General features: G+C 25.2%; 1 protein-coding gene across 2 annotated transcripts in view; it reads right to left on the reverse strand.

Annotated features, from left to right (window-relative positions):
- Positions 1–8937: 8937 nt before the first annotated feature.
- LOC119686398 (ecdysone receptor) overlaps positions 8938–16012 on the reverse strand; it is a 222358-nt gene continuing 215283 nt past the window's right edge. For both annotated transcript variants that reach the window (XM_038100973.1, XM_038100974.1), the window contains 4 exons: positions 11506–11987; positions 11282–11425; positions 10186–10338; positions 8938–10114 (listed from right to left, as the gene is read on the reverse strand). In XM_038100973.1, the coding sequence (XP_037956901.1) occupies positions 9344–10114; positions 10186–10338; positions 11282–11425; positions 11506–11987 (1550 nt within the window). In that variant the 3' untranslated portion in view covers positions 8938–9343. The remainder of the gene's footprint in view (positions 10115–10185; positions 10339–11281; positions 11426–11505; positions 11988–16012) is intronic.

Consider the following 16012-nt stretch of genomic DNA (forward strand, 5'->3'; position numbering starts at 1 on the left):
AAAAAAACAATTAAAAAATCAAGATTAAGAGATTAAGATTAAATTAAGAATAATTAAATTGGTTAATTAAACTTGATAATTAAACTGTTGATTTTAATATATATATGCATGGATATTAAAGTTAATATAGAAAAAATAGATATTAGTTCAAATTTAATGTAAGTTCTATTAATAACAAAATACATCTAAATCTGGAATTAAATAATACATAGGTGGACTTAAACTGAACCAGGCATTTTAATGGACTTCTTGTTTTTTAAATATATAATAAATAAATATATTAAATAAATAAATATTGAATTTGATTAATTAGTACATATTAATTAATATCTACATATATATATATATATATATATATAATTAAAAATTTGTAAATATTATTTAAATAGTTTTGAATAATAAATAAATTAGTTAAGAAATACTTAATTTAATTTTATTTAAAAACAAATACATATTACATATTTAAAATTAATTAATTAATTATTAAAATAATTAAAAAAAAATTAATTTAAAATAATATTTTTAAGCAATCTGGCAACACCACTTGTAAATTTTAAGCAACTTTTAATTTAATACCAATATAGTTTGTATTGTTATAAGTATAGATTAAAAATTAAAGTTTACTCTGTCTATTGTACATATAATAATTTTTTTTGTCATATAAATTTTAAAATAAATTATAAATTATTTATTAATTAAGTATTTACAAAATTTGTGTTATTTATTCTTTTATATTTTTTTTTTTTTTTTTGGTTTAAATATAAGAATTAATTTATTGTGGAAATTATTGTTTCGCAGGGAGGGAGTTTATTTTTTATAATTTATTTAAAATAATAATTTTTTTTTTTTATATTTTTTATTTAATTTTTCTACTAAATGCTTACGTCAGCTTATAAGAGTTTATAATGGAAAAAATATTAATAATATTTTGCGCTTAAATTTATAAATAATTCGACTTATATTTGGATTATTATTTAATATTTGTTTTTTTTGTTTTGTATTTATTTAATATAAAACTTAAACTAAAAATTTTAATTTTTCTTTTTAAACGTTAATTACTTTTCAACTACTTTCCGACAAGCCTCACTTAAGCTTAACCATGTGAAAAGCAAAATTCACAGCCTTTTACGCACTTTTAAGTCAAATCTCAAAACTCCCTAATTAAGAATTAATGGCATACGAGTATCAAGCCAATCTGCCGATGGGGTTTCGAGGTGTGTAAGTTTTTTAAAATTTTGTGACAAGTTTTATATTCATTTCATCAAAGTATATATTTCTCAGAAAGTTGTGCAAAATCGCCGAGATCTGTGTAAAGGTGTCAAGGAATCCTTCTTTTGGAACGGCCAGTAATGAGAAGTCTAGAAGACTATATGGTAAGGTTAGTTTTGCAAGTGAAGAAGGGCAAAACAGCCCACGGAAAATGTTGGTAAAGTACTATATACAACGACATACAACGTACAAGCACAAAGGAAGATCCTATTGAGGAGCTTACGGTTGAATATATTCCACTGGGAGAGTTGACCCAAAATGAGATTACACTAAGAACAGAAAATTAAAAGATTTTACCTAATATGTAACTATAAAATGAGATTTATTAACAGAATCTATTTATTTAAAACTTCTATCTCTAACAACACAAATAGGTTATGGATTCATATATTTCCATACCTATCCATAAGTGTTCCGTGTTAAAGTTGAAATTGGAAAAATATACTAAAAATCTAAAAAAGTAAGATTTTACAATGGTTTCTCTAACTGGTTTTTTGAAAGATAGTTAATAGAAAAAACGACACCTAGTCTTCTAGGTGTACTAGTACATGTATACTAGTAGCACTATTATTAAGCACAAAGTTCAGTTGACTGAGGATCTTGCTCAGACCCTCATACCTCGTTATCGTGTACTTAATTGAAGAACAAAAAGAAAATATATGTCAGACGATGTTAGATGTTCAGAATACAGAATACAGCCTTATTATTTTGATTCAGAACAGAACTGGACAATTACAAACAGTGGAACTAGAACTCTCATACATGACCAGATGTCGCGATTTTCTAATATGAGACATGGTCTCACGTCCCATAACACTTCTCTAGAACATATCCTGATAGTCACGGTATCATCCTGATATTAGCTATAATACCATATCAGATATCAGTCATATCAGCAAATTAAGGAATGCATTTCTCACTCATTCAGATAAAATGCTTTTGACTAAAATAGTATTACAGACAAGACTATTGATTGAACTATCATTGAGAAGCTAAAACATAACTACCCACTGATAATATATCAGTATAAGAATTATGTTCAAAATTTTACGAATACTTTTTGAAATATTTTTTGCCACATTTAACCACCACGAAACCCTTTTCAATAAGTCCACCGAAAAGCATATAACCAATTTTATATTACAAATATATTTACTACTACTCCCTTTAAATAAACTTCTCTATTTTCCGTCACAATGCACCGTACATTTTTTTATAATATTTTTTCCCTTAAATATTTTTTACTTCTTAATATATATTATTAATTTAAGACTTTATAGTGTTAATGTTTTAGTTTATATAAAATTACTTTTTACTTAAGGAAATTAATGTTTTTTTATATATATAAAAAAAATTATTATATTAATATAATAATTAGTATAAATGGTTTTGTTTTAATTTTAGTAATAATTAACGTATGATCACTATTTTATATATATATATTTTTCCAAGAAAAACAGTCAAATTTTAAAATGTTACTTGAAGTTTTTAAAATTATATTAATTTTAAAAATATTTTATATTTAATTACAATTAATTAATTATTATTAGTTATTGTTTTAATTTAATAGTATATTTAAACTTTTATGTAACTACAGTATGAAAAAGTAAAAAAATTACTAATATTTTATTAAGTCTCTAATTCGTTTAATTTTTAGTTATACATATACATATAGTATATATATGTATGTAATTAAAAATGATAATATTTTTTTAGTATATAATTATTATGCTACAAAAATTAGAAATTTTAAATTATAATCATTTTTACTTTAATTGTTTTCAACGTTGAAACATAATTTAATATATTTACTAAGCAAAAATAAATAATAAATAAAAATAAATAATAACTATAAAAAATAAAATTATAATTATAGTTATATATTACAAAGATTAAGAGTAACGTTAGGGTACATTTCATATTAAAATCAATTTTGTTATTGAAACTTTTCTTAATAGATACTTTTTCGAATACCTTAATAAAATGGAATTTTATTATAATATTTGCAACTGAAATTATTGTAATATCAGGGGCGGGAAACCTATTTATAATGAAAAATCAATTTTAATATTAATGATGATAAAAATCAAAAATAAAAAATATTAAAATAAATTATAAAAAATCAAATTCCAATAATATCAGTTTCTTTAAAAATCCATATAACATCAGATAGGCATTATATATATACTGTTCTCAAGGAAATTTTTATGTAACACACATATATGTGATATATATTTTTTTTGATACGGACGTTTTAAGAAAAAAAAGCTTATATATATAAGCTTGAATTTATGTAAAACTATATATATAATTAATATATAATATAATAATAATAATTAAATAATTAATTAATATATAATTAAAATAATCAAAAAGTTCTTATTCATTTTAAGCCGTATAATCTTCCTATTACCCGTGGTATCAGAACGTACTTTGGAGAGCAAAGCCGTCACTCTAACAAGGAAAGGAAATATTGATTCAACATTTTCTTAAACAATGAATTTCCATTCGGAGTACACCGACGTATACCAACAGACTAATTTAAGGTATATACATGCTATAACCCTCAAGGGTTATATATACCTATATCTTTTTATATCCTTTTTATATATGACTTGCAAAATTTGTATTTGTATTTGCAATTCAAACTAAATGGATATTTTGACTTACCGGGATTATACAAATATGTAGAAACTCAAGAGAACATAATTCAAATATTATTTATTAAAGCATCGAATAAATCCGTATACTGACACATATAGACTTAACAGATTTGTCAAAGATCTTAAATGGTTTTGTAATGAATTAAATTAACTTTAAAATTTTAATCAGGGATGTAATTCGTAGATTTTCTATTAAATCTCTACGAAACATGGCACAATTATTCTACCTTTAAGCTGAACTTTCAGGTCTGTCGTACAAACAGTGTCTCATTCATAATATCATTACGGGCTACTATTTGTGCTCAAATGTGTCTAACCTAATATAACTTAGCTAACACACGAATTTAATAAAATGGAGTAAAAAAAAAATAGACTTAGAAAGCATTTCGTAAACGGTATGTTATTTTCAATATATGACTTTATTACAGGCTTATAAGATACGAATTACCAATAGTGATAAATGCGAGAAACGCAGAGGGCTGTGAAATAAGCAGATTTTGGAAGATCTGTTATATTTAAGTCCTATGTTATCATGAAAAACAAAAACGTGGAACTTAAAACAATTTAAAATACTATTAGAATGAAGTTTACAACACTCCTTAGAAGTCCTACTCCATCCAATATAGCTAGAGAACAACAATAACAGAAATAACAAAAATACTAATAGTAACACAAGGTGCTAGAATATATAAACTATTTCATTTCATTATAATAATAGGTCTAGATTCTAAGTCTAGATATTTATATGACATCTCAGTTTCCTCAAGTAGTTTCTTTGTACATTAAGCTAGAATTTCGATGTGTGACTTTAATTTAGATGCTACAAAAAAAATTTAAATAGATTCTAATGGAATGGTATAGAATTTTAACTATTATAAATACTTAAATATATATATATCACATATATATTAGAAGAGTAACGTTACTCCAGATTATTATTTTATTTAAATGGTAGATCGAAAGTTATATGTCAGTATATTTGTCAGAAAATAAATTTTTCAAATGATTTGTTATTGTAAAATCAAATTAGAAAAGAATAAAAAATCTATAAGAAATAAAAAAATTATAAGTTTTCATTTATTAAGTGTTTAAAAATATAATTAGATTTTAAACTAATTAAGAGCAAATTAAATAAAACATATGTGTGATATATATGTGATTTGCATATATAACAACATTAAAAAAATTAAATCAAATTAAAAGTAAACACAAAAATAAATTTAAATAATTAAAAAATAATTTTAAATAAGAACACATTTTTTTAAATTTATTTCAACATATTGTTTTAAATATATTTTATATTTCGTTTTGTAATTCTTTCAAGTAAAATAATAATAAAATATGAAACAATAAGATTTATAAAATAATCAAATTTTAAGTTTATATTAATATTTGAATTATAATAATAATAATAATAATAATAATAAAAATTACGCTAATTTTGTTTAAACGCTTTTCACTGATTTATTTTAACATTTAAATTTAATAATTAAAATATATTTTGTTAAAAATTAAAACTTATACAATAAATTATATTAAATATTATATATATTTTTAAAAAATATATTATATAAATATATATGTATAGTATATATATATAGGTATTAAAAGCATTTTAGTCGTTTAAACAAAAATAAAAACCATAAAATACAATTTTTCTATACAATTACAAAAAGTAAAATAAAAATTCAACTGAAAACTAATTATATATAAAGTATGAGAAAATTATTTAAACTTATTAAATAAAACATACATACAAATTGCACAAAAATTGTTTAGTATTAATTTTAGGATTTTTCTTTTATACAGATGAATTATAATATTACTTAATACTAAATCAATAAAACTAAAAATATTTATTTAAAAATTTTAATTTAGTTAAAATAAAATAAGGCCATTTGTATAAATTTTCTTTAAATCATTTTTTAAATAAAACATGTATATGTATATATATGTGTGAAAATAAAATAAAATCAAAAATAACAAGTTGAATTAAAGAATTCAGTAAAAATAGCGAAAGTATAATATATATATAAAAATTTTTTGTAAATTTTGATTTTTTTTCTTGTTCTTAAATACCGAAAAATAATTTTAAATTTAATTAATATTGAAGTCTTTTGTTGAAAAAAGTGATTGCAGGAATGAGAAGAATTTTTATTTTATTACATATATATATTTGAATTGTACAAATAATTTATTAAATAATAGAAAGTTTATAGTTCTATAGTTTTATTATTATAGTGTATTGAGTGTAGAAATATTTTTATTTAGGAGAACTCCAATCACTTTCTTCTAAAATTTTTTTGTTTTGTTCTTTCACAGGAATTATGCGATAATGTCAAGTATTGGAGAGTAAAAATCTTTTTAGGATAAAACGGATTTTTTTTTGAATACTTTGGACTTGATTTCACATAAGCCTGTTAAGCGCCTAAAAAGAAGAAATTGTTTTATGTATATATATAAAATTGCCGCCAAATGAGTTTCATTATATTTTTTTGCATGATTTTTTAATTTACGTTTTTTTTTGTATTGTGTATATAATTTTTATACATTTCAAATCAAACATATAAAAAAGGAGGGAATAAAACGTTGTTTTTGCGTTTTTTTCTAATATTTAATTAAAATATTTTATAAAAATCAGTCCAACTTTTCGTTATATGCTTTAAAAATAAAGAAATTAATTTTAAAATTTCGAAAATATTTTTTTTATATATATATAAAATTTTGAAAAAATTTTTATTACGATAAAGTGTTCACTTAAACGTATGCTTAGCTTTTTTTATATATATAAAATTATTTTTAAAAGTTTTAAAAATTGAATTAATTTAATATTTAAAAACTTAAAACTGTTATAAAATTTATTTTATTGATTTGCACATAAAAGAGTCCAAGAGTTTTGAATTATTTAAATTATAATCAATGTTTTTAAATTATTATCAAGTTTATTTGATAGATTTATAAGTAAAAGAGGTATAAATATTTAAATTTAAATTTAAATAATAATTAATACTTTAACATTTCTTCAAGTTTGTTTTAATAATTTATATATAAAAATGGTTTAATTTCAAACAAGTATTAATTGCAACCGGTATTTAGAACTTGTTTTAATAATTTTATATCCACATAAATTTAAATTTTCATTTGAAATTTAAATAAAATAAATAAAAATTTATTGTTTATATATATAAAATATTTCTTGAATTTAATTTAATATTGAATTTAAAGATATTTATCTTCCGATTGAAATTTAAAAATGATTTGTAATTATTAAAAAAATAAACAAATATTATATATTATTGCTGTAGTTAAGAATTAGTGTTAATTATTTAAATTTTAAAAAATAATATTTTCAAAAAAATAAACGACCTAATAATTGCTTCATTTTAAACAAATTAATTAATTTAGTAATTATTTGATTTTAAATAAATTAAAATAGTTTATTTAATAATTCTTTGACTTTAAATGAAAGAAAATAATTTATTTAAAATCAAATCAAACTTAGTGATGATTTAATTTAATTAAATAAATTTCAAAACAGAACTATTAATCATATTATAAAATTTAGAAAAGATATTTACTGTAGTTAAATCAAGTAAATATTAATTTTAATTTGAATTTAAAAGTTAATTTCTGCTGTAAAAAAAATATTATAAATATCAAATTGAAACTATTAAATTTTTAAAACAAATTATTATAATTAAAAATTTTATAAATATTTTTAAATTATAGAAATTAAAAATGTTATTTAATTTATAGATATCCTAGTAATTATTAGTTTTAATTAAAATTTTAAAAATTAATTCAAATTAATTTAATTTTGAAATATATTTATTTTAATATAATTCAAAATTTAAAATTTTCAAATTATTTATATATATAAAATTTCAGACACTTTCAAAATGTCTTGCTAAGCAAACGTTTCTCGGAGCTCTTAGAAATGAAATATAAAATAAAATATAAATAAAAAAAATTATTAAAAAAATTAAAATTGTCTAATTTTGTAAAAATTAAATATTAACGATAAAGTGCACATTATTCAATTAAAAAATGTTAAAATTTCATAATACATAGAAAAAGTGAAATTTTTTTTAAAATAAGGTACTAAAATTTTTTACATATTCAAATCAACAAATGTTTATAAGAATTCCGATTTTATACTGTAGCATAATTTTAATAAAAATATGTTTTTTATCTTATTTTTAATTTAACAAAAATACATTGCAAAATTTTATAACTTTTTTTCTTATTGTATAATATTATATAACTACTAAACTAAGTTTCAGAGTCTAACTTAATGCATCGCTATATTAATAATTTAATATTATATTATAATATATAAACTATAAATTAAGTTTTAATGTTTATATATATATATAAAAACAATCTTTATTCTCTTCGCTTTTGCAGTTCTACAAGTTTATTTTTAAACTAATTTTATTTAGTTCTTAAATATAATTATTACAATTAAATAATTTTTATTAAATTTTTTTTTTTCATAAAATTTTAAAACAAAAACATAATATTTTGCAACATTAAATAATTCATGTATGTGTTTTTGTTAATAATTTTAATAATTATTACAAAATAATAAAACAAAACTACCAACATAAGCCCTGCACAACTATAAAGTTTAGTTTTAAAATTATTTTTTATTAATTAACATTTAATAATTATTTTTTTCATTTAAATTAATATTAATAAATGGTATTAAAAAAAATGTATACATTTTATATTTAAATGTAGTTGTAGTTGATTTTTTACATTCATGCTGTTTTGTTATAATAAAATATATAATATTATTTTAATTCAATTTCATTTTTAAACATTATCTTATATTTAAAATATTTAATAAAAGGTTTTATTCAGAATTATTATTCATTTTATTGAAAAATCATATATTACAATTTATATATATAAAAAAAATTATTTAATAACTTTTTCTTTAAATTTAATGTTTCATTGTTAAAATCTAATTTTAAATATTTATAATTATTACATGCTTAATTTCAATTTATATTAAATTTTCATCTTCATGTAAACTTAAGACTAAATAACTGCATTTTATTAATTTTAGTTTTTAATAATAATTTTTTCATTTTACAATTTCATTTTAATATTCTTTTCTTGCTCGTTCGCTTTTGCACAATTTTAGCTGCCGTAACGCTAAGCCCGCCCATACTTTTCGAAGCCCCACAATAATCACATACGCACATTTTACATATACTTCAAGTCTAACAGTTTTTATATAAATAAAGGAAATTAAAAACATTAAACTAGTCGAGTGCGTTACAAACTCACTCTAGCCCGCCCTCAAGCAGTACCACGCCCCCGCCGTCTGCTACTAGCCCACCCATACCCACACTGACCACTACGCTATCGTCCAGCTCAGCTTGAAGCAGCAAAGATTGCTGCTATGCCGCCGTACTATTCTCGTCTCCTAACATATGCTCTTGTTTCAATGTAACACCCATCATACCTATAGTCGGCGACCCGCCATACATATTTGTCGTGAGGCCACCATTCAAACCTGTTGAAGTGGTTGGTAGCATGCCGATAGGCGTTGTGGATGTCGCTGACATTGTTATCGCCGCCGAGGAGCTGGTTGAGGTTGCTTGTACTCCGGCAGCAGCCGCAGCCGCCGCTGATGTGGATGCTTGCGCTTCCCGTTCCTCTTGTGTCATTTGTATGTGTGACTGTACTTGTGGTGGTATCGCATGTACATCCCATATTTCTTCCAGGAATTTCGGCAGTTTACGGTTTTTCAATTTCAATGAGAAACACATTTCGGCATTCTGGTTGCCCAATGTACGTAATTCGGTTAGAATGGAGAGCAGTTTCGCAAAGAAAACTATACTCATTGGATCACCACAATGTCGGTTTAATATATAAATGCGCAGTGTATCGATGTAGTAACTTTGTATCGCTTCGACTAGTTCAGCTTCTTCAAGACCCGGTCGATCGGAGAAGATCACAATGGCAGTGAGTAGCGCATACTCGACATTATCGACTTTCATTGCGTACATTTGCCGACAGAAATGCAATAAATCCTCAATATTATCAGCCACACCGGCTAATTTGTATGAATCACGGGTATACGAACGATTATTGGCAAAGAAAATCGAATCCGAATTGTGATCATAGCGACGGGCCATACGCAACATCATCACTTCAGAGGAGCAGGCCTATAAAAATGTTTATAATTAGCATAGAATGCAATAATGATATTATTATAGAAGAATACGAGAATACTTACTTTTAATAACGTTATTTGATCCTCTTGAGGAATTTTTGTAAATGCAGGCAAACCTTTCGCGAATTCCACGATCAGTTGTACTGTTAAAATGGTGATTTCGGTTATGTGTCGGAAACTGACATCATTCTGACTCTCATTTTCATCAGGTGAAATCTAAAATTATTTTTATTAAAATAATGGTTTAATTAATAAAATTAATTACGCAATTAAAAAAAAAACAAAAGCCTTAATGTATTATCAGTTCAAGTGGTACAATAGTTCTGATCACATTAAGTACCCACATTAGTTTGTCTTATGTAAGTATTTATAGATCTGGCTTCTCTCTACTTGTCAAATTTTAATTAATAACCATTCCGTCTTTATCGATTACCTCGAAAATGATACAAAACTGCTTAAGTCTTTTTAATACTGTAATACTGTAATATTAGGACGGATACCAACAGACTAATAAAAGGAACCCAAAAGAGACAAACATGTCCTTAATTGAATCAGAGATATGGACTCATAAAAAGTCACACGGATGAAATAATCACGAAATGGGAGTAAAATTATAAGTCCCTGATTTTATTGTGTAAACGAACGTCAGCAAAATAATACCTTATCTTAGAAAAGGAAATATCACATAAAGTGCTTTCGCTAAGCTAGGTTAACTTAGTGACTTTGTAGGTCATTACAACCAAAAGTATCATTTAGATTAGTTATGACTTTCTAGTACCAATGTCTTCCGATTTTGAGAAATGAGTACCGATAGCACATTCTCCATGATGGGTATTCATCATGACAAAAGCTTCATCACTTAGCTGGTATTGTCATACCTTTATAAATTCTGTGGAGTCTAAACTCCATCCAAAAATAATTATTTCATCTTATATGCACGAAACATTCACAATCGAAAGATATAGTTAGGTGGTTATCTTATATTGGATAAACGAATAAACATTAACAATCGAAAGATATAGTCAGGTCGGTATATTATTTTGAATGAACGAAGGAAGTTCGATAAGATAAGTTTTATATACTCTTACTCTATCAAGGGACTACCATTGATTTTTAGAAAGTGCCATAACTTTTAAATTTAGTTATAATATTCACTTACCATAATACGTTTGAGATCCTCCTCTGATGGCTGTTCATAGCCATCCTGATACCAAATCAATTTATATATAACCGCCAATTGATTGTATGTAAGTGAAGGTATATTGCGCGCTTGACATTTTGCTACAATGTCTTCAGGTAATAACTAAAAAATAAATATAGAGAATGTAAATAGGAAGAACGCTTTAAACCGCATAAATTTCTAAAATGTTTTGTTAAACTTACCGGACATGTTTGATGTGTTGGCGGTTCACATTTCATCAGTTCGAGCACTTCTTTTTTTATAACATCGCTGGTATTAACCGACGGCGATGTTTGCTGTTTATCCTTTTCTTTTTGTGCCTTCTTTTCACGTCGTTTCATTGCACATTGATTTTCGGGTACTACACATTCCGGCCGCATACCCACGGCTAAACATTTCTTCAGTCTACATTCTTGACACTTACGTCTCATATACATATCCATTTCACAGGCATGTCCGAATTTGCAGCAATAAACTGCATTCTTCGTAACGCTCCGTCGGAAGAAACCCTTACAACCCTCACAAGTGAGCGCATTGTAATGATAACCGGACGCGCGATCTCCACAAACAAGACAAAGTTCCTCCTGCAGACGTGGCGCAGGTCCTTTCTTAATCTTTTTGGCATCGCAGCCTTCGTTAGTTGAGTAGCCATTAAGACTACTCGAGGGTGAGAGATCATCACGACCTAAAAGAGATAATAAATATGAAATTTAATATTATGTTATACAGATTATTAATATACTTAAAAATGTGTTCTTTTCAAATTCTTGAAGAAATCCATAAAATAATGTTTAAAATTTAAATTGACTCCAAATTTTTTTTTTTTTGAAAATATTCTTTTTTTAATTTTATTAATTTTCTGCATACATCCAATTTTGTCTTTGTGTTTCTGAAAATTGAGTTCTGAGAATATCTTCTGAGAAATCCAGGTTTTGATATCTCTCTTTTAATCCCTTCTCATACATGTCTATAAAGGAATTAAAATCAAAGATTTGTTGCTTTTTTAGTGCATAAATAAAATTCGACTTTTACTGTATGCACTAGTGAAGTGATGCGGTTCACCATGGTATTAATTTTTTAAATTGATTTGTATTTTCTTCAAATATAAAAAATCTACCACATAGTAAAGTTAATTTTTTTTAATATTTCATTAATTTTAATTAATTACTTGATTTAATTACTTGGGTAAGTAGTGCTTACAAATCTGTATTCTTAAAATTTTTATTAATGCTTTAGCTGGCAGTGTGGCTATTTTTTTATTTTTATAGTGCATTAAGCTGGCACTTTGGCTGCTTTATTTCTTTTGATATTTGCGGTGTTATTTATTTTAACGTATGTCTATGCGTGAGTGAAGTGAAGAGTTTTACTTACTAGTTGATTTTTTAAAATTATATTTCGTTGAAACATAAAATAGTTTTTTTTTTAATTTACTTTAGTTGAACAATGTTGAAGTTATTCTATATTCATATATCGTTACTTTATCTCACTACTGTAATTAATATTTTTTTTTCTATTTAATATTTTTTAGTTGGATATCGAATAGGATCTCCTAATTTAAAACTTTACTGAATGCAAGAGATCTCACGATGATGCTACCCAACACTTCAGTTACAACCTAATATGGGCTTGAAGTTATAGAAATAAAGAGAGCCATTACAAATCCGATGCGTTGAAAGTTACAAAAACTTAGGTTAGGTTATACCGGCGTTTCTATGAGATACTAGAAAACACTTAAATCTTCCAGAGTAGAGAATCAATAGGGATGTCTTTTGCTTTAGTTACCTTCGTTTTTAATCAAATTTTTATAAAAAATACATGAGCAAACTATGATCAAAGATTATAAAGATTATTAGAATCCTTATAAGTTGTTTGATAGGAAGGTACGCAGTCATTTTAAAAGTATCAGTCTGACTAGCAAGCAGGGGAATAAACGTTAGATGGTTACTTACAAAAAATCTCTTTAGAAACAGAATAAAGCAACTCTTCTGTCACTGTACTGGTTTTTGTAAGATTATGCAAGGGCACTATTAAAGTACAGAGAAATATCCGATGTAACCTGAAACAAGTTAGTTTAAGGAATAAAAGAATGCAATAATTATATCAACCATCTACCATTGAGGAAGACTTAGACTCATTTTAATACAAAGTAAAAGGGTTATAATTATATCTATTAGAAATTAAATAGGATGTTCTTCAATTGATAGATATATAGACAGATTAAGAGATGAGTAATATGAAATCTTTATGTACTGTCTATGGGAAAGAAGAAAGTTTTTAGTATATTCTACGGTTTAGCTTCACTATTTGTAAGTGCAATTAAAAGTACGAATTAATATAGAAATTGGGAAGATTTTTTAAATATATACTATATGGTTCAGCAGGGGGTAAAGGAATTATCACGTTCAGTGAACGTCATTGATTTAAGAATATTATATTTGGACTAGTGATATTTACTTAAAATAAACCAGGTCTTCCAACCGGAACCGAAACGAAAAAAGCCGATATTTTTTTTTTGTTTTGAACCGGATCGAAAGCCGGAACGGAAAAAATTCACGGCTCGAATCCGAACTGAACCAAAAAAAAACCGATGTTTTTGTCGTTTTGAACCGGAACGGTTTGAAGTTCTGAAATCAGCATGTGTATGTTTTTGATTTAAATCAAATTTTTGAAATTATTTCTAGATAATGGTGAGTTTAATCTTATTATCCAGACATGTACATTTGACACCTATACATGTCTGGATTATTTAATAGATTGAATTTTTATCAATTTTTTCGATCGAAAGTTGTCACAATAAATTTCCCAATAATTTCAGATTCTTCTCAGAGGGAATAGAACATAAAATACTCTAGATAAAATAAACAGAATTAACGATTGTAAAATAAATTCAAAATAAATGCGAAACTCAATAATTTTTCTGAAATTTTACAAATGTTAACGAAAACGGAAAAAAATTCGAATAATTCGAATAATTTGTGGATTTATTTGAATTACAAAGCGTATCTGCTTTACATTTGTGCAGATTTCAAATCGCAGCTTGAAAATTGTAAGTCTTGAAAACGTGATTTAAAACAGACAAGCGAAGAAACTTCAATTAAAATTCTAATGAAATACATTTTTTTTTCTCGAAAGCACATATTACTTTGGGATCATATTTTAATGAAGAAGAAGAGGCAGTAAGAAGGGTATGTGTATACGTAAATTGTATTATAAATATATACATATATTTATAACAATCTAAAAAAATCAGAAAAAAAATTTGCATAAAGAAGTGCGTTTTGCATACACACGCAACGAACGATTACGTTCTTTGACAAGACATAACACATATGCTCACTCGCTGGCTCGTTTACAGATACAAGATACAAGATACAATTGTATCTGTTGCTGGTTTCGCACTGTAATAACAAAGAGATAAACATTTAAATTCAAAAAACGTTATTGCGTGTAAAAATGTTATTTTATATTTTAGCAAATTTGCATATAAAATGTATGCAAGTGTGTGTCTACTAAAAATTTATAAAGTTTTTGGTCAACATTTGCTTTTGGCTTTGGATTTTGAGGTTTGCGAATTAGTTTTCTTGTTTTCTTTTTTTTTTTGGTCTCTCGCTCAAAAAATATAATAACTTTTTGCCAGCTACGCAAAATCAAATTGTGTATATATAATGTTTTATTTATATATAAATATACATTAAGACTGAAAAGTTTTCGGAAATTCTCATTTAAAATTCGCGCGCTGTATATTTTTCGATATTTTAAGTTTATGTAGTTTGGCAGCACTGTCCTTAATTACTATGCCAAAAATGAGCTCGATCTGTCAGACAGTTCGTTTACGGCAGCTGTTGAAACCAGTTCACCTCAGTAGTGCGTTGCGAAATGTCTTCGACGGTCGTACGACCGTCCTGGAAGGCTTTGTACCACTCATAAACTTGAGTTTTCGATAAAACTGATTCCCCATAAGCCTTTTGTAGCATTCGCAACGATTCTGCACACGAAATTTCGTTCGAAACACAAAATTTGATGCAAACTCTTTGTTCAATATTTTTTTCCATTGTTTTTTTCGCAACGCCCTACTGAGGTGAACTGGTTTCAACAGCTGCCGTAAACGAACTGTCTGACAGATCGCGCTCATTTTTGGCATAGTAATTAAGGACAGTGCTGCCAAACTACATAAACTTAAAATATCGAAAAATATACAGCGCGCGAATTTTAAATGAGAATTTCCGAAAACTTTTCGGTCTTAATGTATATTATCAAACATACATACATACATATATAATATGCTTCTTTTTATCAATTTCTGAAGGTTCATACTTTGAATTTTAATTGCGAAATTTTTTTGGCAAAATGGCGTCAGAAATGACGTGCCATTTGACATTGTCTGAAGTTTGATTATTTCTAATTCACTTTTATTTTTAGTTATTTTTGTAGCTGTGAGTAATTTGTGGTAATTCGAGATTTTAATTGAAAACCATAACCTTGTCGTAGACAAACCACAACACCACCTTCATTTCTTAATTACAAGAAAAGGTGTAATCCGTCTGGGCAAGTGATGTGTAACATCACTAAATCTACACCGACAACTTATGAGAGCAGTTGATTACGTTTATGATTGGAAACGATGTAAATAACGAAATAACATCAATAATATTGATAATATTGATATCATAATTCGATAATTGAAAGATTTATTCTGGGATGCATTCTATA

Source organism: Teleopsis dalmanni, chromosome 2, assembly GCF_002237135.1.
Source record: "Teleopsis dalmanni isolate 2A chromosome 2, ASM223713v2, whole genome shotgun sequence".
Taxonomy (NCBI): Eukaryota; Metazoa; Arthropoda; class Insecta; order Diptera; family Diopsidae; genus Teleopsis; species Teleopsis dalmanni.